The sequence below is a fragment of the Apium graveolens genome, chromosome 9 (genome assembly GCF_009905375.1).
Source record: "Apium graveolens cultivar Ventura chromosome 9, ASM990537v1, whole genome shotgun sequence".
Taxonomy (NCBI): domain Eukaryota; kingdom Viridiplantae; phylum Streptophyta; class Magnoliopsida; order Apiales; family Apiaceae; genus Apium; species Apium graveolens.
The window spans coordinates 248,146,538-248,171,242 of record NC_133655.1 but is presented as its reverse complement, the minus strand read 5'-3'; the positions used below and the strand labels follow the sequence as shown (position 1 = coordinate 248,171,242).

At 40.2% G+C, this 24,705-nt stretch overlaps 1 protein-coding gene across 1 annotated transcript in view; it reads left to right on the top strand.

Annotated features, from left to right (window-relative positions):
• Window positions 1–15,269: 15,269 nt before the first annotated feature.
• LOC141686128 (uncharacterized) overlaps window positions 15,270–24,705 on the top strand; it is a 32,732-nt gene continuing 23,296 nt past the window's right edge. Inside the window, exons 1-3 of the mRNA XM_074491184.1 lie at window positions 15,270–15,274; window positions 15,947–16,021; window positions 16,821–16,899. Of these exons, the coding sequence (XP_074347285.1) occupies window positions 15,270–15,274; window positions 15,947–16,021; window positions 16,821–16,899 (159 nt within the window). The remainder of the gene's footprint in view (window positions 15,275–15,946; window positions 16,022–16,820; window positions 16,900–24,705) is intronic.

Sequence of the window (24,705 nt, the reverse complement as noted above, 5' to 3'; positions counted from 1 at the left end):
TTTCCCCCTCCCACGAATTGATCAGTTGGTTGACGCGATGGCAGGGCATACTTTGCTAAGTTTCATGGATGCATACTCTGGCTACAATCAAATTCCCATGTATGGTCCCGATCAGGAGCATACATCCTTCATCATTGATAGGGGGCTATATTGCTACATAGGAATGCCATTTAGATTGATTAACGCTGGTGTGACTTATCAGCGGTTGGTGAACATGATGTTCAAAAACCAGATTGGGAGAACTATAGAAGTATATGTGGACGATATATTGGTAAAATCCAAGGAGGCGAATGACCATATCAAGCACTTGATGGAAATGTTTAACATTCTAAGGAGGTTTGGCATAAAGTTGGATCCATAAAAGTGCGTATTCGGCGTGTAGTCGGGCAAGTTTCTTGGATTTATTGTCAACCATAGGGGAATTGAAGCCAACCCCGCAAAGATCAAGGCACTGCTGGATATAATATCACCCACCAGTGTGAAACAAGTACAAAGCTTAACTGGGAGGATCGCCGCGCTAAATCGATTTGTTTCCAAATCGTCCGACAGATGCAAGGAATTCTTTAAAGCGATTAAGTTGGTAGGGAAAGACTTCGTATGGACACCAGAATGTAAAGAGGCTTTTAGAAGGATCAAGGAACAATTGGGGAACCATCCCATGTTGTCAAAACCGTTAGATGGAGAATCTCTAATACTGTACCTCGCAGTGTTCGAGTATTCGATCAGCGCTGTTCTGGTATGAGAGGAGGATGGGCAACAGTCGCCGGTGTATTATATGAGCAAGCGATTGCACGATGCTGAGACTCGCTACACATACATGGAGAAGCTAGTTTATGCTTTGATCCTTGCGTCAAGGAAGTTACGGCCATACTTCCAGGTCCATAAAATTGAAGTCCGTATAGCATATCCGCTGCGGCAAGTCCTTCACAAACCAGAGTCATTGGGAAGAATGTTGAAATGGGCTATGGAGTTGGGACAATTTGACTTGGAATACAGGCCCCGGACAGCAATTAAAGGACAAGCCCTAGCTGATTTCTTGTTGGAATTTGACTCTGCTGTTGATGATAAGACTTTGGTGGTGCACCAGCCTCTCCACAGCGAGGAATCTCTGGAAGAATTCCCACATCCCTAGTGGATCTTGCATGTAGATGGGGCAGTTAACAATGGAGGTGCAGGGGCGGGCATAGTACTCGTGTCTCCGGAAGGCCATCGTCTGATGAGCGCGATTCACTTCAAATTTTATGCGACAAATAATGACGCGGAGCATGAAGCATTGATTAATGGTCTAAAGATCACTTTGGAAATGGGGGTGCGAAACTTAATTACAAAGAGTGACTCAGAGCTGTGGTGAATCAGGTGAATGGGGGTTTCAGGCTCGAGGCCCACGAACGGAATTGTACTTGAGATGCACGCAACGCTTGATTGGAAAGTTCAGGGAGATTAGGGTGGAATGTGTACCGCGGGAAAATAACAACAACGCGATTGCTCTAGCAAAAATGGGGTCGCAGCAGGAGGCTATGTTGTTGGGATTTAGGCTCCCAAGGAAACATGGATGACACCCATTATTTCCTACATTCACAAGGGAACACTTCCTGAAGATAAGTTCATGGCTCGGTGACTCCGCTACCAGGATGCAAGGTATGTGGTGTACGATGGAGTTCTGTATAAGAGAGGCTTCAATCAACCGTTGTTCAGATGTGTCGATGAAGAAGAAGGGAATTATATCCTAAAGAAAGTGCATGAAGGAATTTGTGGTAATCACTCGGGGGGTAACTCGTTAGTAATGAAAGTTTTGTGCCAAGGATATTATTGACCTACGATGAAAGAAGATGCGGTGAATTTCATCAGAGCATGTGATCACTGCCAACACTTTGCAAACTACTCATCTATGCCAGCGACGCTCTTGACATCTATGGTAAGCCCGTGGCCAATTGCCATGTAGTCGCGGTTGATTACTTTACTAAATGGGCAGAAGCAATGTCACTGGCAACTATCATCGTAAAGAAAATCAGAGACTTTGTTTTCAACTCCATCGTGTGCAGGTTTAGAATCTCTTACAAGCTTGTGTCGGACAACGGAAAGCAGTTTGAAGAACTCCCAAAAGTGATGTGATCCTACAACACTACTCCACGATCTACTACGGGAGAAACTCCATTTATGCTGACTAACGGCTATAAAGCTATGGTCCCCGTGGAAGTTGGTTCGGGATCGCTTCGCAAAGATCATTACATGGAAGAAGATGTAGAGATTAATCAAAGGCTTCATTTGGATCTCTTGGAAAAAACAAGGGAAAATTCCCAGTTGAGGCTTGCGGCGTATCAACAACGTGCCGCAAGGTATTTTAACAAGAAGGTCAAGAGACAGCTGTTGAAGGTAGTGGATTTGGTGCTTAGGAAGGTAATGCCAAACACGAAGAATCCCTAACATGGAGTGTTTGGAGCTAATTGGGAAGGACCATACAAGATAGAAGCAATCTTGTCGAAAGGGACTTATCACCTTGAGGATATGGAAGGAAAGCTGGTTCCGCGAGCGTGGAATGCGGAACATCTCCGAAAGTATTATCAGTAAGGCGCGGCTTTGGCCCCTTAAATATCTTTTTTATTATATACTTAGGGCTGTGCCCAGATTATAGACTAAAAGTAAAATAAATTCCTCCTAGCCTAGGGGGTAGTGCATGTATTAATTACCTTAGAACTGGTTGAAGGATCATTTTTTCGAATAATTTCCTCACAGAGCATAGTAGCCGTGAGACTGGTGCAATTTTGACACTAGAGCGCATTATTAATAAAAACATTGAAAAGTTCCAAAAGGCTGTTTATTTGTTGATTTGCTTGGCTTTATGATGCGTCCTAATCACATGACGCGCCGTGAGGAGTAGTCCTATGCATATGTTGGTAGAAGTAATGATTGGTAAAGGGAACAACAAAACTCAAGTAAAAATGGAACTAAGACACGTCTTGTGTCTAAGGATGCGCCCAACTAATCATGGATGATGCTCCTTTAATTTTACGCTCCAATTTTGGCACTCCATAACTAAAAACAGGAACGCATCTCCAAGAAGGACGCGTCCAGTCTGAAAGTTTGAAAATATCTTTAGAAGTAAAGTGTAGACGTGTCAAGACACCAGGACGCGCCCATCATGCTTTGTGCCTTATCAAAATATACAAGTACAACATGATGTCATGCTCATTAAGAATACACTATATACTTGGCTCGTAATAATGATTAACAACAAAATGTAATAGGAGACGCGTCCTCAGCATAGGATGCGCCCAAATATATAGCATAACAAGGTAATCAAGAAAGTAAAAAATCTGCATGGTCAAGACAGAAAATCTTTGTAAAAATACAAGCAGGTGAAATTCAGAAAATGACAATCAAAGTTTACAACTTGCAAGGCTTAAAAGGGGTTCGCACCCTTAAAGTAGTTCAGATAAAACTTTGTAAATAGACATAGGACGCGTCCTAAGCAGGAGGCACGTCCTGAGGCTTGTCTTAGTTGTTTGGAGGAGGAGGCTGAATATTAAGTGGAGAAGGCACCGGGGACGTGTCATCTTCCTCCAAGCCTAAAAACCCTCTTACTTTTGATGGAATCCGTAGATCTGATTTTAAAGTCACTTACCCATCTCTGGGTGTCTCCATCAAATTTGGAGAAGGAATATTCTGGGTCATTTGCAATAAACCCAGAACACCATTCCTTGAACCTAGCTACAAAACCATTCTGATAGACTAGCCTCTTCTCATCCTTCCATCCATGCAGTCTGTCATCATTCAGAGTGTCAAGCTCCAGCTGCATGGTGGAATTTAAAGTGATTACACTCTCCATCGCATTCTCCACAGAGGAGACATTACCTTCCAGCATAGCTTTCTCCCCCTCAAGACGCGTCCTATCCTCCTGCAGCCGCTTGATTTCAGCATCCTTCTTCTGGATGAGCAAAGTAGTGTTCTTTTCCAGAAGCTTGATTTTGTCCTCAGCCTGGCTTTTAGCAGTGTCAGTGACAGCAAGACGCGTCCTGAGTCTAGCAACCATGTTGGCACTTTGTCTGACGTGCAAATGAAGCTCAGCTGCAGCCCTCACCATGGCTTGTTCTGTTTGTTCCTCTGTCCTGAACGTCCAGCCTCGAACTTCAGCTTCAGTGAAGTTGCCAGCTGAGGACGCGCCCAGATATCGAAGAACAAAGGATTTCTTGTTCCCCAAGAACTACCTCAGGCTTGATCCCTATATAAAGGGTACGTAGGCACATTAAGAGGGGTAAGAAGTTGAGAGATGAAAGGGAGCCACCACTTACTCTGATCAATCTCAGCCTAAAACAACCATAAACCACCACACACCTTTTGATTTTCTGGCGAAGAACCACCGTCATAGATCTTAATTCCGGCGATAAACCTCAATCTTTGTTGTTACCATATTTCTCCGTCAACAAATTGGCGCTAGAAGGAGGGGTGCTGATTAAGATTATAATCTTGGGAGGAAAAGATGTCTTACGATCATGATGGAAGTTCTTATGATGGAAGTGACAGCAAATCTGAAGGAGAAGGCGAGGGAGGCTACACTCGCCATGAACCCTACGTGCCCAGAAACATGGCAGATCCACCGAGAGCTCCGGATGTGGGAGGGACACCTCCAGTTCTCATTAGCAACGCTGATATCTTGGAGCAGTTGTACCGCATGGGGGATACTCTTAATAGTTTTCACTCAAGGCTGAATACGGTGGAGCCTCGCAGAACAAGGAGGGGTCGTCATTTTCCACGTCGCGGCCACGCTGTGGGGAAGGCGCCCGTAGTTGAAGGAGATGTTCAGGCCAGCGGAGAAAATCCATGAATCACTCTGCGGGGCTTGGAATATTCTGATGATGTAGAACCTATTATGGAGCTTGTTGATGAGGACACGGACGGTAGAGAAAGGCTTCATCTTGTCAATTAGGCTGTGCCACACCCCCATAGGTCTGGGCATATGATGGACGAGCGTGGTCGTGCGGAAAATACTCAGAATCAAGGTGATGAAGGAAGAGATTTTTCAACCTTAAAAAGAAGGCTTGGCATAAGGTTGGAGGATGACGATTTGTGAATGCTGCTGGTAGAGTGGCAAAAGAAAGGAAATGTCGGAGAAGCGAGGCCCCGTGACACAACATGTGTGCCCCCTACATACCAAAGGGATGATAGGGTGCGGCACCGCAAGCACGAGCGTGCCCCTCCATGAGGAAGGTTCGGGAATTATTACCGAGGCTATCAAAGGGATGGACGAGGAAGGATGGGATACTAACTTGGAAGGGCACCCTAAAATGGTAAGAGAGATGGCGCGCCCTCCACTGAAGGAGCTCCTGTCGTTGTCCCTATAGCTTCCCACAGTGTTACAGGCAATGGGTCCAGGATGCGAATTCAATAACGGTTACAGAACAATGAGGAAATATCGCGACGCAGTCAGGAGGAACCTCGTGTGTGGGGGAATGTTCAAAATCAAGATGGTAACATGCCACAGGCGCGGCCTCAGGGCGAGGGGTGGCGAGATCCACCGGTACACCCGGGGGGTAATCAAAGGGAAGGGCAAGAAGTTATGGAGCAACCCCAACAACCCAACGTTCAAACCATTCCTGGAGTAGGGACGTTTAATGTGAGCGATCTTAAGAGGTTGCTCAACCATCTTGAAGGAGTTAGAGTAACGGCGACTATGCAAGCTCCTTCCCCTTTTAGCTGTTATTGTGAGGGAAGCACAGCTGTCCGCAGGATACAGGAATACAACCAATGACTTGCGTTTTCATGGGAATTCTGACCCTGTGGAATTTCTGGGGCGTTTCAACATTGAGATGGATTTATATCAAGTACCTGACTTGGCTCGATGCCGTCTCCTGGCGGCCACCTTTAGAGAGGGTGCTCAGCAATGGTTCCAGAAACTTGGTTCAGGGGTGATCACATCTTGGGAACAGATGAAAACTTTGTTTCTAACTCAGTTCCAAGCTGCAGTGAAGTATACACCACTAGTTACCACACTGGCCAATGTGAAACAGAAGGAAGGAGAAAACTTGACCTCATGCTTTAAAAGGTTCAATGTAGAATCCAGCTTGGTGAGAGGCGCAACTGATGAGACACTGAAAATACTCCTTATAGCTGGTCTGCGCGTGGGGACGGATTTCTGGAAACACCTGCAAGGAAAGGACCCAGTGTAGTTGGCTGATGTACTTGCGCAGAAAGAATCCTTCAAAGTGATTGAGCAATCGCTTGCTGAAATAAAGAAGAATGACGGTACTCACAACTCCAAAGGGTGAGCCAAGAGGAGAGATAGATCCGTGAGTCCGGGTTACCAGCGGAATGCTCGAAGCCCTAATAGGGTGAACACCTTGAACACGCGGAGAGAATGGAGTCCACCATTGAACTATGAAAGGATGGTAAGCAATTACACTCCACTGACAGCATCCATTGATCATATCTTCGAGGTAAATAAGGATAGAGGAATCTTCAAGAAACCAGACCGTCTGACTTCATGGAAAAGTTGGGACAAGAAGAAGTATTGTGATTACCATGAGTCCACCAGTCATGACACCCATGAGTATCGTCACCTGAAAGATGAAATTAAAAAATTGATCAAAGCGGGATACCTGGGAGAATGGATTGACAAGGTGAAATGACACAGGGGGAATGATGACAAGGGGAAAGATGAAAGGCAGCCCCCGCGGGAAGAGGATGCTGAAAAGACAGCGGAGGTTAAATTCCAAAGAGCTGGTAGTATCAGGGCAATTTTTGGAGGACACCCCATTAAAGGTGATAGTAATCGGGCGTTGGAAAGAAATGCAAGAGAAGCACGACAACCGCCACTCACCAACATTCATAGCTTGGAAGATAGACCTCCAAAAATATTCAAAGGGGAATAAGCTGATATTACGTTCAGGGAGAGAGTGTCAAGATGGGTACATCATCTCCATAATGATGAACTGGTAATAACTATGCTTATTGGGGAAATGAACGTGCATCAGGTCTTCTTGGACAACGGGAGCTCTGCGAACATCCTATAATACAGAACGTACAAAAGATTGGGTTTCCCGGATAGTGACATGTATTTTGAAGATGCACACATATATGGGTTTACTGGAGAAGCAGTGAGAGTATGGGTTCAGTTAGGCTCCATGTCACTCTTGAGGATGGAGCTCTATCTATCACTCAAATGATAGATTTCAAAGTGTTGGATTAGGACTCCGCGCACAATGTGTTGGTGGGCAGACCTTGGTTGCGGGCGTTTAGGGTGATAACCTGGAGATATCACTTGATGATAAAGTTCCCAACACCTAACGGAGTGGGCAGTCTGAGATGGTCGCAATACGAGTCACGCGACTGCTATCACGAGGCTGTTAAGGAATTCCCCAGGAGAAGATACGAGGGAAAAGGTCTTCCATTTGAGGGTGCTGAGGACATTCATACAAAACCAAGTGGAGAGGTTCATGCCCACTATTTTGTGGAAGGCCCAGAGGAAGAAGAAACCCATGCTACCGAGATCCCTATTTTAACGTTGGGGAATGTTTCGAGGATCCGTAGTGTGGAAGAAGTTGTAGCGAACCATATAGAAGAGATCATGCAAAAGGAGGTTAACGGAGAAAAGTTGGAAGGAAGAAGTGAGATTTTACAAAGTCTCGAAAGTAGCCTCAAGGTGGATGCTCCTAAAAAATCGGACGCGCCCTTGAAGAGTGAAAATGGAATTGAGGTTGATGCTCCTCAAAATGAGGACGTGCCCTCCACACCTGCGTTGTACAAGACCATGCCTTGTCCTGAGGTAGATGTCTCCACATATGTGGACGCGCCCTCGGATGCAAAAATGGGCATCGAGGATCCCCGAACTTTGATTTTGATCTGGATCCCAGGATCCCTATGCCTGCCGAGAAGACGGGGCCGGCCGAAGACACAATATATGTTCCGGTCGACAAGGGTGACCCAAGCAAGGTTTTGAAAGTGAGATCTTAGCTAAGTGACGAAATGAGAGAAAGACTTACTCATTTTCTGATTAAAAATCTCGATGTCTTCGAATGGAGTTATTCGTACATGGTGGGAATCGACCCCAAAGTAATGTGTCATCGGTTAAACATTTTCCCTAATTATACGGGCATACGACAAAAGTGTCGCCCAGAGAGCGGGGAAAGGACGATAGCATTAAAAGAAGAGGTGGACTGACTGTTGGAAGTAGGTTTGATCAAAGAATCTTACTACCCCGAGTGGCTTGCAAATCCAGTGCTCGTGAAAAAGCCGAACGGGAAGTGGAGGACGTGTGTAGATTTCACATATCTCAACAAGGCATGTCCAAAGGATAGTTTCCCGCTCCCACGAATTGATCAGTTGGTTGACGCGATGACAGGGCATGCCTCGCTAAGTTTCATGGATGCATACTCTGGCTACAATCAAATTCCCATGTATGGTCCCTATCAGGAGCATACATCCTTCATCACTGATAGGGGGCTATACTATTACATAGGAATGCCATTTGGATTGATTAACGCTGGCGCGACCTATTAGCGGTTGGTGAACATGATGTTCAAATACCATATTGGGAGAACCATGGAAGTATATGTGGACGATATGTTGGTAAAATCTAACGAGGCGAATGACCATATCAAGCACTTGATGGAAATGTTTAACATTCTAAGGAGGTTTCGCATGAAGTTGAATCCACAAAAGTGCGTATTCGGTGTGGAGTCGGGCAAGTTTCTTGGATTCATTGTCAACCATAGGGGAATTGAAGCCAACCCCGCAAAGATCAAGGCACTACTGGATATACAATCACCCACCAGCGTGAAACAAGTGCAAAGCTTAACTGGTAGGATCGCCGCGCTAAATCGATTTATTTCAAAATCGTCCGACAAATGCAAGGAATTCTCTAAAGCGATTAAGTTGGAAAGGAAAGACTTCGTATGGACACTAGAATGAGAAGAGGCTTTTAGAAGGATCAAGGAACAATTGGGGAACCCTCCCATGTTGTCAAAACTGTTAGATGGAGAATCTCTAATACTGTACCTCGCAGTGTCCGAATATTCGATCAGTGCTGTTCTGGTAAGAGAGGAAGATGGGAAACAGTCGTCGGTGTATTATGTGAGCAAGCGATTGTATGATGTTGAGACTCGCTACACAAGGATGGAGAAGCTGGTTTATGCTTTGATCCTTGCGTCAAGGAAGTTATGGCCATACTTCCAGGCCCATAGAATTGAAGTCCGTACAGCATATCCGCTACGGCAAGTCCTTCACAAACCAGAGTCATCGCGAAGAATGTTGAAATGGGCTGTGGAGTTAGGATAATTTGACTTGGAATACATGCCCTGGACAGCAATTAAAGGACAAGCCCTGGCTGATTTCTTGTTGGAATTTGACTCTACTGTTTATGATAAGACTTTTGTGGTGCACCAGCCCCTCCACAGTGAGTAATCTCTGGAAGAATTCCCACATCCCTGGTGGATCTTGCATGTAGATGGGGCAGTTAACAATGGAGGAGCAAGGGCGGGCATAGTACTCCTGTCTCCAAAAGGCCATCATCTGATGAGCGCGATTCACTTCAAATTTTATGCGACAAATAATGATGTTGAGTATGAAGCATTGATTAATGGTCTAAAGATCGCTTTGGAAATGGGGGTATGAAACTTAATTGTAAAGAGTGACTCAGAGCTGGTGGTGAATCAGGTGAATGGGGGGTTTCAGGCGCGAGGCCCACGAATGGAATTGTAATTGAGATGCACGCAACGCTTGATTGGAAAATCCAGGGAGGTTAGGTTGGAATGTGTACCGCGGGAAAAGAACAGCAATTCGGATGCTCTAGCAAAAATGGGATCGCGGCAGGAGGCTGTGTTGTTGAGATCTATACCTTTAGAAATCCAGGAAGTTCCTAGTATCCCGGAGATAGAGACAATACAAGTAGATGAGGATCCCAAGGAAATATGGATGACACCCATTCTTGCCTACATTCACAAGGGAACACTTCCCAAAGATAAGCTCAAGGCTCGGTGACTCCGCTACCAGGCTACAAGGTATGTGGTGTACGATGGAGTTCTTTATAAGAGAGGCTTTAATCAACCATTGCTCAGATGTGTTGATGAAGAAGCAGGGAATTATATCCTAAGGGAAGTGCATGAAGGAAATTGTGGTAATCACTCTTGGGGTAATTCGTTAGCAATGAAATTTTTGCGCCAAGAATAATATTGGCCTACAATGAAAGAAGATGCGGTGAATTTCGTCAGAGCATGCAATTGCTGCCAATGCTTTGCAAACTACTCATCTATGCCAGCGACACTCTTGACATCTATGGTAAGCCCATGGCCATTTTCCATGTGGGGAATAGATCTTATTGGCGAGCTCCCTAAGGCTAAAGGGGATGTCAAGTATGCGGTAGTCGCAGTTGATTACTTTCCTAAATGTGCAGAAGTAATTCCGTTGGCGACTATCACCGTAAAGAAAATTAGAGACTTTATTTTCAACTCCATCGTATGCAGGTTTGGAATCCCTTACAAGCTTGTGTCGGACAACGAAAAGCAGTTTGACAGCAACGAATTGCGACAACTATGTGAGGATCTGAAAATAAAGAAGGAATTTACAGCGGTCTATCATCCTCAAAGCAATGGGCAGACAGAGGTCGTGAATAAAATAATAAAGTATACCCTCAAGGCTAAATTGGAAGATCGTAAAGGGAATTATCTTGAAGAACTCCCAAAAGTGATGTGGTCCTACAACACTACTCCACGATCTACTACGGGAGAAACTCCATTTATGCTGACTTATGGCTATGAAGACCCCGTGAAAGTTGGTTCGGGATCGCTTCGCAGAGATCGTTACATGGAAGAAGATGCGGAGGTCAATCAAAGGCTTCATTTGAATCTCTTGGAAGAAACAAGGGAAAATTCTCAGCTGAGGCTTACGGCATATCAACAACGTGCCGCAAGGTATTATAACAAGAAGGTGAAGGGAAAGCTGCTGAAGGTAGGGGATTTGGTGCTTAGGAAGGTGATGCCAAACACGAAGAATCCCCAGCATGGAGTGTTTGGAGCTAATTGGAAAGGACCATACAAGATAAAATCAATCTTGTGGAAAGGGACTTATCACCTTGAGGATATGGAAGGAAAGCTGGTTCCGCGAGCGTAGAACGCGGAACATCTCCGAAAGTATTATCAGTAAGGCGCGGCTTTGGCCCCTTACATATCCTTTTTATTATATACTTAGGGTTGTTCCCAGATTATAGACTAGAAGTAAAATAAATTCATTCTAGCCTAGGGGGTAGTGCATGTACTACTTACCTTAGAACTGGTTGAAGGATTATTTTTTTCGAATAAATTCCTCACAGAGCATAGTAGCCGTGGGACTGGTGCAATTTTGACACTAGAGCGCATTATTAATAAAAACTTTGAAAAGTTCCAAAGGGCTGTTTATTTGTTGATTTTCTTGGCTTTATGACGTGTCCTAATCACAGGACGCGCCATGAGGAGTAGGCATATACATATGTTGGTAGAAGCAATGATTGGTAAAGGGAACAACAAAACTCAAGTAAAAATGGAACTAAGAAGCGTCTTGTGTCTAAGGAGGCACCCAAATAATCATGGTTGATGCTCCTTTAATTTTGCGCTCCAATTTTAGCACTCCATAACTAAAAACACGAATGCGTCTCCAAGAAGGACGCGTCTAGTCTCAAAGTTTGAAAATATCTTTAGAAGTAAAGTGTAGACGCATCAAGACACCAGGATGCGCCCATCATGCTTTGTGCCTTATCTAAATATACAAGTACAGCATGATGTCATGCTCATTAAGAATACACTATACACTTGGCTCGTAATAATGATTAACAACAAAATGTAATAGGAGACGCGTCCTCAGCATAGGACACGCCCAAATATATATCATAACAAGGTAATCAAGAAAGTAAAAAATCTGCATGGTCAAGACAAAAAAGCTTTATAAAAATACAAGCAGATGAAATTCAGAAAATGACAATCAAAGTTTACATCTTGCAAGGCTTAAAAGGGGCCCGCACCCTTAAAGTAGTTCAGATAAAACTTTGTAAATAGACATTGGACGCGTTCTAAGCAGGAGGCGCATCCTGAGGCTTGTCTTGGTTGTCTGGAGGAGGAGGCTGAATATTAAGTGGAGAAGGCGCCAGGGACGCGTCATCTTCTGCCAAGCCTAAATCAGCCCTCTTGATTTTGATGGAATCCGCAGCTCTGATTTTAAAGTTTTACCCATCTTTGCATGTCTTCATCAAATTTGGAGAAGGAATATTCTGGGTCATTTGCAATAAACCCAGAACACCGTTCCTCGAACCCAGCTGCAAAACCATTCTGATAGACTAGCTTCTTCTCCTCCTTCCATCCATGCAGTCTGTCATCATTCAGAGTGTCAAGCTCCATCTGCATGGTAGAATTTAAAGTGATTACACTCTCCATCGCATTCTCCACAGAGGAGACATTACCTTTCAACACAGCTTTCTCCCTCTTAAGACGCTATCCTCCTGCAGCCGGTTGATTTCAGCATCCTTCTCCTGGATGAGAAAAGTAGTGTTCTTTTTTAGAAGCTTGATTTTGTCCTCGGCCTGGCTTTTAGCAGTGTCAGTGACAGCAAGACGCGCCCTGAGTCTAGCAGCCATGTTGGCACTTTGTCTGGCGTGTAAATGAAGCTCAGATGCAGCCCTCACCATGGCTTGTTATGTTTGTTCCTCTGTCCTAAACGTCCAGCCTCGAACTTCATCTTCAGTGAAGTCGCAGCTGAGGACGCGCCCAGATATCGGAGAATAAAGGATTGCTCATCTGGCACTATTTTATGACGCTTTGAGGGTACGTCCTCCTTTTCAGAGATGTCCAACACCATAGTGTCAATGATTTTTGGTGGAGGGGAAGGAGTCATAGCAGGAGTAGGGTTCTTAACCTTTGGATCAGGCTTCACAGGAGCCTGTTTCCTGGCTCTCAGCTTCTTGGAAGCCCCAATGGCAAATCCTTAGGGAAGGGAAGTCATATATGTGACATGAACAAGATGAAAAGTATTAGTCATGGATAGCAGAACGCGTCCTAATAGCAAGACGCGTCAAAAGCATAATATAAAGACATGGAGATATGTCAAGTAAAATATATGCAAAGACAGGAAGAATGCATGTATAAATGATAACTAACAATAACTATACCATGGACTATGAGGATAGTATAAGTGACTAACTAACAACATAAGAGGACGCACCCTAAGGCTAAGACGCGTCCAAAGCCATAAATTGGGATGTGGAAAAATCTACAAATCAGATTGAGTTAAAGTTATGCGTGTAAAAAGAAGGGAAAACATATGCATAAAGCGACATTTTCATATGACGCGTCCTACTAAAATGAAGAAATGAGACGCTAATTTTTAGCGCCTTCTGTGATCGTATCCTTGAGATTGAAATGCTCCTCAACATATTTTAAAACTTTCTCCGTTATTTTCTTCATTTTTCATTTTAATTCTTTTTGGGTTCTTTTGTCTAGAAGAAAAGAGAAGAAAAGTAAGTAATAAAACGATGTGGAAACAGAAGAGGACACGTCATAAATATAGGACGCGTCCACATAGTGAAACTTACTTGGCTCAAGGTTGAAACGGACACAGGCTCACTTTACATCAAAGATGTAGAAGAAGGGTTCCTTCCAGTCTCGTTCATGGCTGATCTTCCCCTCATTGAAACCTTATTATTCAGCCATTTATTGACTACAAGGAAATGATAGCCTGGGATGAATTTTCTGATACTATAGAAAAAGCTGAATTCCTTCATGGAGGGCACGCCCAGCCCGAGATTATGATACATCATGAACAAAGCCCAAGCAAGTTTGTAAGAGTTAGGAGATAGTTGTACAGGGGCCACATCGTACCATCTTAAAATTTTCTTGATGAATGTATGTAAGGGTGCGCCCATGCCTAGGGAGATTAGTTTTGGTGTAAGCACCATTCTGGGAATCCTTTGATTTCCAATGTTAAAGATGTGTGGCCTCATTGTTTGAAGAGGGCGCACCCAGATGCCCTCCATGTCATAATACTTCATGCACCACTGGATCCCCAGGTCTGCCACAGTGGAGTCAAGAGCTACACAAGCTAGCTTGTTTTCCTTTTTCCTCCGAGCATTTTTCTCTCCCTCTGTTAGGGGATGAAGTTATGTCCAGTCATAATCCACTTCAACATCTGAGGGTTCCCAGTGTTCTAGGGGAGGATCGGATTTTTTATGAGACACAGTATAGTTTTCAGGGTCAAGAATCCTCCTCTCAAATTCACTTACGCTAGATGGGACGCGTCCTGAGAGTGTGATGTGCCCTGAGCGGGAGACGCGTCCTCATCAGAAGTAGCTTTATGTTGTTGGGGTTTGCTGGATGATGGAAGGATTTCATCATCGGTCCAATCCTCCATGGCCGCTCTAGTATTGAGGATTGAGGTTCTCTTACATTTTGTTCTTCTCTTTCCCATCCTAGAGCTTAAAGAAACATGATCCATAGAGTCGGGGCTGGAATCTGACATTATAGAAATCTTTGATTTAAGAGATTCAAAGACGCGTGTTTCTGCTTCAAGAAAGGAACTTGTCCTGTGAAATTCAAGGAGTTCAGATTTGAAAGAGATCGAATGTGGGGAGTAAATTCCAAGGCGTTTGTTGAGAACTTTGAATGGATGGAAAGGTGATGAGGATGACGCGTCCTCCAGCTGAAATAAGAAGGAAGAAGATCTTGAGGACGCGTCCATGTTTATAAAAAATATATACTAAAAATAAGTAAAAGACAGCAAGGGCGAAGGAATGATTGTGAAGACGTATCCTAAATGTCTATCGCAGGAAGTATGTTGGGTTGACGCATCCTAGGTGAAGAAGTGTGTCTATGTAGTTCTTGGTTGAAACAACTTAAATTGTGATAAATATAGGACGCGCCCTGAGCGGTAGACGCGTCCACAACTGTGGGAATATAGCAGAATATGAAACGATTATAGTCAATTTGGGGAAATTCGATTAAAACCCTAGAAACATGCAATTACAGAATTAAATAGGCAAAATATGATGCTTTGATATATATATACATATATATATACAAAAGAAAATGAAGAACAGTTAAAGTAAAAAGGAAGCATATGAACGGTTTTTTGATTATTGCGGTTGGATTACTCGACCAAATGAGGAAGTAAAAGAGGATTTACGTACCTCGTAAGTTTGGGATTGGATTAAGCTAGAGAAATCGATAAATGGCCGGCTAAATCGTTGGAGTTTTGAACCTAAAGCTTAGGAGCGGCGGCGATGGCGGTTTCTTGAGAGAGAAAAGAGGAAAGTGACAATGATGAGGTGTGTTAGGTTATTTATAGAAAAGTAGGTGGATGACGTGTGTACTAGCTGTCACGCAACGGTCAGTTATGAAAACCTTGGGCGCGTCCAGGGTTTAGGACGCGTCCTGATGTTTAGAAATGGGGCAATCTAAATTTCGGCTTATGGTCTTGAGTAAAATTCCAATTTTGTTTTCAACTGAAAATGGAATTTAGAGGGTAGTTGTTATATCCAAAATTTGGCATTGGATTGACTCGGGTCAAATGCGGATTAATTGCAGTCAAACTCTGTATTGTATTATAGAAGGAGAGGACGCGTCCAGGCCCGCAGGACGCACCCAACTTGAAGGGGGAGCCTTACAAGGAATGGTCTTATGATAGGAAAGCTTGGAAGCGCGAGGACGCGCCCTGGAGCTTTGGACGCGTCCAATGTATTGGAAATATTTGATAGTTATGATTGTCTAGCAGTGAAGGTTGGATGAACTGCTCAAAAAGAAAGGACGCGTTCTAATATGCTGGATGTCAGGGAAGGTAATTGTTGGAAGAACAAATACAAGTTTCATGGAGGTTAGGGCGCGCCCAATGTCTTAGGACGCATCCTATGCGTGGTAAATGCATTCTCGAGGGTGACTTAGGACAAAGCTTGCATGGAAAAGAGCAGTGGAAGTTATTTTTACTAACGTATTTATTGCAGGTACTCTTTGAAGAATTTCCTCTTTGAGACGGTCAATGAGGGGGATGTCCGTGAAAAGCTGGAAGGCCTCCAAGGGTATTCCTGATGATTGAAGGCTTCTTCCTGTATTTAACGGGTGTCCTCGTTGAGGATGTGGGGTTAACATTGGTGTGTGCTTTAGGAACTTTTTTCTTGTATTCAACGGGTGTCCTCGTTGGAGAACTTTGGAGTCATCCTACACTTTGCACCCAAGAGCTTGGGATCACCTGTCCTGTTATCTGGTGGGTTATCCTCATTCGGGGGACAGGGACGCGTCCGGCATTTGGGGTGAACCGTGGCTATACCTGCATCCGTAAATCAAGGGAGATAGATGTAGCGGAGTTTTATCCTTGCACAGGGAGATGCACTATCCGTGAAGTCCTACGATTACGGACGAGCCTTGGGCCTTCGCGGTTGGGCCTCATAGTTGGACACTCCTAAAGCTAGCGGAAGATGGATTTCGGATGGGCTTCCACCGGGCCTAAGAATAAGAAGTCTAAGCCCATTAGATTTCTTGTTCCCCAAGAACTACGTCAGGCTTGATCCCTATATAAAGGGTACGTATGCACATTGAGAAGGGGTAAGAAGTTGAGAGCTGAAAAGGAGCCACCACTTACTCTGATCAATCTTAGCCTAAAACAACCACAAACCACCACACACCGTTTGATTTTCCGGCGAAGAACCACCGTTATAGATCTTAGTTCCGGCGAGAAACCTCAATCTTTATTGTTACAAGATTCATCCGTCAACAAGGTCTACTCACACCTAAGTAGTAGTAAATTGATAATATTTATGTTAATGTTGTATATGTGAAGTAAGCTTAATATAATACATGTACCTGATTATTTGATAACAGATTTGTCACTACATTTGTATTGATATTTGTTGAGATCAATAAATTTAATATTGTGTCTAGCTTAGTTGTACCTGAATTGGTATCAAACAATGAATTCTAGTTTTGACATTTTAATTAAAGTTAGTATTTTTTTTTGTAAAAAAATATCTTAGATTTTGATATGTATATAGAGTTTGGACAAATACTTTATCACTTGGTATTTAGTTTTGGTGTTTGTGTAGTTCATAGAGTAATGTTTGTTTGGCACGTCCACCTCTCCCTTCAATTCCATTGTACATTCTAGAGTTTATCAAAAAAAAGTTTTTTTAATAGTCAATTATTAAAGAAGTTGTTTAATAGTTCGATTGTTTTTTCGGGGAGCCGTGTAAAGTGACATATACTACTCAAGTAAAATTGTTATATATATATATTAGATTGTGTGATTTAGTATAAGTTGTGTGAAAGTAATTTTCGTATGATAATTATAAAGATAGTTATATTTAAATTAAAGTTTATGAATAATTGAAATATTACAGTAATTTTAAAGTTTCAATATCGACAATGTTGATGCGTGCATTGGAGCATTGGGGGCACAAATTTAATATCTTGTATGGCATGAAAATATCTAAAGTTAAATTAGAAAAGTATTATATAAAGTAACATGACTGATAAAATAATATATTTTTGGCTGTAGTACTCTATGACAAATCCTAATGACAAATAAAAATATATTAATAAAAATAAAATAAAAAATGATGAGAATGAATTAAATTTTTTTAAAAATAAAATGTTGTATTATATAGATATAATATATGTTGAAATTGGTAAGAAAAAATATATTTTTATAAATATAGAATAACTTTAATTATGAAAAATTGGGTAAAAATGTAAAAAAAGAAGAAGAAGAGGAATACATAATTCATTTTGTTGATATTTATTCATGTATTACGGCTATTTATTCATGTATTAAAGAGGCATGTAAAGATGTTGGTGTATGTTTAAATTTGTTCTAAAAGAGTAAATATAATTAATAACTTATTGATTTTTAAGAATATGGCTTGAAATTAATTTGATAAAGTTTATATTGTATTATGGATAAATAATGTTGTTATTAATACAAAATTTTAACTAATATGGTAAATTTAGTAAGTAAAATTGATATGCAATTATTTTTTACTATTTTTATATTTTTGGGGTTTTAACAATAATTTAAAATATGTAATTTTTTGGCATGTAAAGTTGAATTGAAATTACAATTTTAAAAATAGTTGTTTGTGTACTTGTGTGTTAAGTGTATAAAAATTGTTATCTGTTCAACTCACATAGTTCAAACTTTAATGCCCATACTAAGGGTTCATTTGGATGGGGTTAGGAGGGGGTGGGTTGGGGAAGGCTGGTGTTAAGAGAACCATGGTTGGCAAAAAAAATTAATGGAGGGTTTGCTTCAAGAGGTTTGAGTCGGGGTTGAGAAGGGTTACCTTTTATATCAAAATCATAACATTTCCAACACCCCAAATCGGGGTGTCATGACTTTTTTTTTTCTGTTTCCTGGTTTTTTTTTCACTCCAGCTCTTCCTTGTTTCAGCTTGGTTTTTCAAATATTTATTAGTTTGTAATCATTTTTTAATTTGTTATTATCAAATATTTGATTTAATAATAAAAAGGTCAATTTAGTTATTCGTTATACTTTTCAAATTTTAAAATTTTACTTCTTAAAAATATTATGTAAAATTCTAAACTTTTTAATAATTTTATATTAAAACTTTTAACTTTTTCAATTTTTGTTTTCCATGATTTTTTCTAATTTGAACCATTTCCCTGTCCAACCTTGCATCCAAATAGAGTAGGGGCTAAACCTAACCTAACTCATCCCATCCCAACCTAGTCTAACACAACCCAACTTAGCCCTTCACATCTCAACCTCCAATCCAAATAGGCCCTAAGTGTTTCATTAGTAGTATATTATTATTAAAAATTATGCAGAAATTACTTTTTCAATTAATTTATTTTATTTTGTCCATTTTATATAGGTATAGGCATGGTTGTAAAAATCGCCGATTTTGACGATTAATCATCGGCCGATTAATCGTCAATCCGTAGGCCAATGATTTATTTCAGCTAAATCAGCCGGAAAAACGTTTTTCCGAGGAAATCGGGTCAATCCAGTCAAAATCGGACCAAAGTCGAGCAAGATAATAAAAGTTGGGTCGAATCTAATCAAATCTTCACAGATTCTTAGTCGTTCAACACAAATTAAACACTCAATATATGTATATATGTGCATATATGTTCATATTTGTAGTCTCTGATTCAATGTAATGAAATGGGTGTATGAACAAAGTAGTGGATTATGATGATTTGGTTGAATAACGTTCTAAAGTTTTTGGGTTTATATAAGATTTGGTTTACATGTAATGAAAGAAGGTGATAGAAGAAGAAGAAGATGAGAAGAAGGCTATTAGATGAGTTACTAGTTTAGACTTTAGAGGCGTGATGTAAAAACCTATACCTAATCTTATAACTGGAATACTAATGTATTGTCTATTGTAATGGGCCGTTCATTTGCAAGATTATGGGCCAAATTTAATATTCATGCAAGCTCGACCCAAAGATTGTGCAGGGTAATTGACATGTGTATTGAAAATGTATTATTTTAATAAATATTTAAAAAATATTAAAAAATATGTCCGATTATTGTTCCGATTAATCGTTCCGATTAATCCCGATTTACCGATTAATCGCTAATCGGTACCTCAACCGATTAGACCCGATTAGCGATTTTAATAACACTGGGTATAGGTAGTTGCAGCCTTGCAGGGAACCATTAACATGCATGAATATATGTAATAAGTTGCAGAAAATTCTGCACTTTGCAATGAAATGCAATAGATCTTCTGCATTATCCATCTCCAGTTTTCTGCAGAAACCATCAATTCAATGCATTTCATGTGAATTTGTCAAGTCCTAATCCAGCTTGCAATATATTGTTTTTAAATTTTCATTCCAATTTCGAGTCTCGAATCCTGCAGCATGCAGTAATCAATGTGTTACATGTAACACAGTCTGGTTCAATTTTTTTATCATCCATCTCAGTCTGGAGTTTATTAACATCCTTCATCCTCCTTTCTTCACATAGTTTGCAGAGAATTGAGTTGCAACAACACCGAGATTTCGATGTTAAGGTCGTTCAGTCTATGATCACCAATTCACCATCAAGTTACAATGTCTGAATGGCAGGACTCATCCCTCACTTCCATTATATTCTGAACACACATAACCTCATATTCCATACTTTTCGTTAACATCAGGGCCGGACACATCTGATAAAGTATTCGTGTTTGAGTGATCGAGATTAAGCTAATAAAGCATTTTCTTTAATTTCATTGGCGGAATAATTGTGTTCTCAACTTTGTTCATATCTTTATATCAAGTAATCTAGCTAATATAGTTTAAAAGTTCATTACGTAAAAAAGAAACTACAGAGTGCATACGACTTGAAAAGCAATGCCAGTTTAATAAAACTAGCTACACCTAACAGGCCAACATTAAATTAAATTATTATCGACTATGTTAGGTCACACACACACACTGTAGAGGGGGTGAATACAGTGTATAGTACACTCAAATCGAACTTTAAGAACTTAAGTAACAGAAAATAAACTTTATTGAAACAATAAACTCTGTTACAGTATGGAACTGTTACCTCTCAGTGATGAACAAATATCACGAGAGCTGCTAGGGTTACAATGAATAATCTTCTCTAATAATGATAACACTTATAGTGTAAACCCTATATCTGTGTTTATATACTACACAGTTACAAGATAATCGCTAATTGATATGGAATATAATTCTGCTTCCTAAAATATATCAATCAGATATCTTTTCTTCCAAGTATTCCATTCTTTACGGAATTCCTTCTTCATGCATATCTCTTCTTATGTTTATCTTGATTTTCTTTCCTTTAATCAGCTACTGTCCTTATCTGATTATCCTTCAGCACTTAAGTTCTGATATCTATCTTCTGACGATTATCTCCTGATAACATATGTACTGATATCCTTAAGTCCTGACTTCCAGTATAAGTACTGATCAACAGTTAAGTACTGATTTATCCTGTTCAAGTAAGATCTGAAAGCTAAACATAAAATATATTAGCCATGACATTATCAAATATATCTAACAATCTCCCCCAACTTGTAAATTAACATAATATACAAGTTTAACAGATATTTGGTGATGTCAAAAACATTAAGTACAAATGCATGAGAATTAGACTAGATAACTACAACTTACAATCCTTAAAGCTTTTACCAATTTCAACTTTTGATAACAACTTCAGTCTGTATAAATATCAAAATTTAAGCAGTTGTAGATCTTCGACTTGGCTTCATCATTTTCTGATCTCTCTGATGTCAGGAGTTGTTCTGAGATAGTTCTTCAACAAACATTTCTCAGCATATCTGAGTTCATCAATCATTCTCCTTTTGACATTTTTAAGCTCTGCAGTATCTTCACCAGTTTGAAAGATTGCAGCTCTGAGATCATTGATCTTTGCTTTTCTCAACTCCTGATCTAGTCTTATGACATAAGCTTTGTCAGACTCTAGATTGAATTCAAGTCCCTTAATACCAAGATATGTTCTGATCTGTGCAGTATTAGGCTTCATATCAACAATATCACCATTGTGATCTCTGTACTTTGGAACATATATGCTGTCAGACTTAACAGAATAAAGCCTTTTCTGTCTCTGAATCTGTTCTTTTAAGTAGTTTGCAGCAGTATCTGTTATTCTGTCATCCACTTGAAGTAAGAAAAGTACATGCTCCAATTCTTCAAAATACTTCAATGGAATGGCATTTTGTCTTATATGATAAACCCTACCATCTGTCATGAAATACAACATAATGTATTCTTTCAAGTAGGTATGGTAAACCATATGTACAGATTCCAGTTGATTCAATCTCTCAGGAGTTGCTCCAATACCTGGTTCACTCAAGGAAGTTGGATCAATCTGAACCCATAATGATTCTTAACAAAATCTTTCACCAGCTTATCTTCAGCTTTCCTCAGAACTTCAACTAATTGTGCTTTGACCTGCATTAGTTCTTATTTTTTACTATCACCAATCTGATAAATGGTTGTTTTGAGAGCTTGAATGGATGTTCTTTCAAGTCCATCACCAAGTCTGATAACTCTAGGATGTGAAGAGTTTTCATTATAACTTAAGCATTTTCCTTTTAGAATTACTTCCACCTTAGCAGAATTCTTCAGCATAGAAATTTCTCTTCCATCATCTTCAATAATCATTGGACTGTAATGAGAAGTCTTTGTACCAGAGACTCTGAGTAGATCTCTTATAGCCTTCAAAATATATTTGATCATCTTCTTGTAACATTAGATTTTACTTCCAGAAGATAGTGAATATGTTGAAGCTCTCTGACAGACTTCTTTAGTACATCAGTATCAACTAGTCTATAAGTCCTTCCATCATTGAGAAATAAAATCAATTTCTCTTTAAGATTCTCCTTATCATGAGCATCTATCACAACTTGAGCAGACAATACCTTGTCAAGGTACTTTTGTTTGATTTGTTCATATGGTTTGTCTGTCAACATGAAAGGATCTCTTAGAGTAACTTCTACTCCTGTTTGAATCTTCTCTTCGTCAGAACCTAATCCAGATCTATCTCTAGGTTGCTTGGCTCTCAACCCAAATGTAGCGAGTTGATTAATCATGAGATTGGATTTTGGTTCAACTGGAGTAGCTTTCTTCCATAACAGCTTCTTCTTATCAACAATTGTCATTTTATTCAAATCAATTTGATCAGAATTTGTTGTTTCTTCTGTAGCTTGTTGTCCTTCATTATGAACAACTTGAGCAGTGTCAGAGGTTGTTTTAGATTCTTCAATTATCTTTCTTCTTTTTAGAATTTGAACAGTTTCATCTTCAACAAGATTATCATCAGTTACTTGAACCATTTTGCACACTGGTTTCATCAGAACTTGAGGAATTTTCATCTCCAGTGACTTTTTTGGTTCATCAAAATTTCCTTTCCCTTTGTCTTCTGGATCACTCTCAGTCTGTGATCTAGTCTTGAACATTGAAATTTCAGAATTTGACTTTTCCTTGATCATAATGCCTTTTTCCTTAGGCCTTGGAGGTTTCTTTGCATCAGAAGGTTTAGACTTAAGATTTGTCTTCTCAGTTGCAAATCTAGCTTCTTCCTCCTTGAGAGCTTCTAAATCCATTCCTGGATTGTGTTTCAGAAATAATCTTCCTGTTATCTCCTCATCAAGTGTCTGGATTTTAGGATCTTTGTAATAAACAGTAGTCTGCTTCCCTTTTAGCTTCAGAGTTTGCATAAACTTCTGAGAGTCTTTTGATCCTGACTGAATCAGAATATCAGAACTTGACATCAGACTTTGTTTATCAGCACTTGACGTCAGACTTTGAGCATTCACAGCATCAGAACTTGACTTATTCTGTATAGAAGATTATCCTTGAACTTTTCTTTGACCTCTGCTCTTTTCAGAGTTTCCCTAGTCATCACCTTTATCATCCTTCTTCTTCAGTACTTGAGTAGGTGAGCATTTGGACTTAACTACCTTCTCCCCCTTTTTGGCATCATCAGGAAGTAAGAGAGAGAGAGAAAAGAAGTTCAACTGAAGATTGGATTTCATCCAATTGAGCTTTCTGAGAAGCTTGATTAACCAAAACCTCAACAATTTGGGCCTGTTGCTCCTCTTGAACCTTCTCAATGGCTTTAATTGTAACGACCGAGGAATTACGCCTGTATTATATTATAATAATAATAAATTATGTGTATTATTATGTGATTAAATGTGTTAAGTCGTTGAACCCTAACTGCTATGTGTTATGTGTTGGTTGTTTTGATCCAAACGTGTTTTGGATAGTTATTGAACGTTTTATCGTCAGTTATATATATATTATATCAAAACCTGTACAGCTCAAAACTATGTTTTAAAAGCCAGTATTTCAAACAAAATCATTGGCCCTATTTTGCCAAAAATGCCCTATACCGTATCGCTATTCTGAACCCCTAGACGTTTTACCAATTGACCTTTTTCGCGAAAAATGACTTTTTCCGGATCCCTTCGGGTACCAAAAGCCCCACAAAAATCACATTTTTATTTTTATATGATCATGAAATTATCATATATCATTTTTCTTTGCATTTTTGTAATATTCACAATTTTTGGGAATTTTTAGCATTTATTTTGTATTTATTGGATAATTAAAAATTCAATATTAATACCCAAAAATTATAAAAATTGGGGCCAAATATTTTTATTAGGAGTGTAATTAGACCCTTAATTTTATTTAGGGGTATTATTTTCAGTATTATAAATAGCTGTTTTATTATTAATTAATTAGTTAATTATTATTAAAAATTCAGAAAAATCAAGAATTAGGGTTTGTTGGTGAAGAACAGGGCAGAGAATCAAACCGGATTTTGATCGTGATTTTGTTAACCAAATCAGTCATGTAAGTATCCGTTTTGAAGCTTATTGATTGTAGTTTTCAATTATGTAATCGTTTTTGTTGTTAGTTTAATCGATTTTTAATTCGTATATTCGGGTTTATTGTTCGAATTCGGGTTTTGATTATGGCTGATTGTTTGATTGTTATGATGTGGGGAATGAATAGATCGTTGAGTTTACAGTCGAACGACACCGGTTTCGTAGATTTTGGTTGAGGTTTTCGTGCTCGTCGGAGAACGACGTCGCCGCCGCTGTTCTACGTTTTCCGGCGACGTTCTTGACGGAACGACGAAGATGAAGAAAAGGGAGTGGTCCAGAGATGTTGGGGATTGAAAACCCAGAAGAAATCGACTGGAATCACGATGTTTGGTCGTCGTTTTCGTACTGGAACGATCACCGGC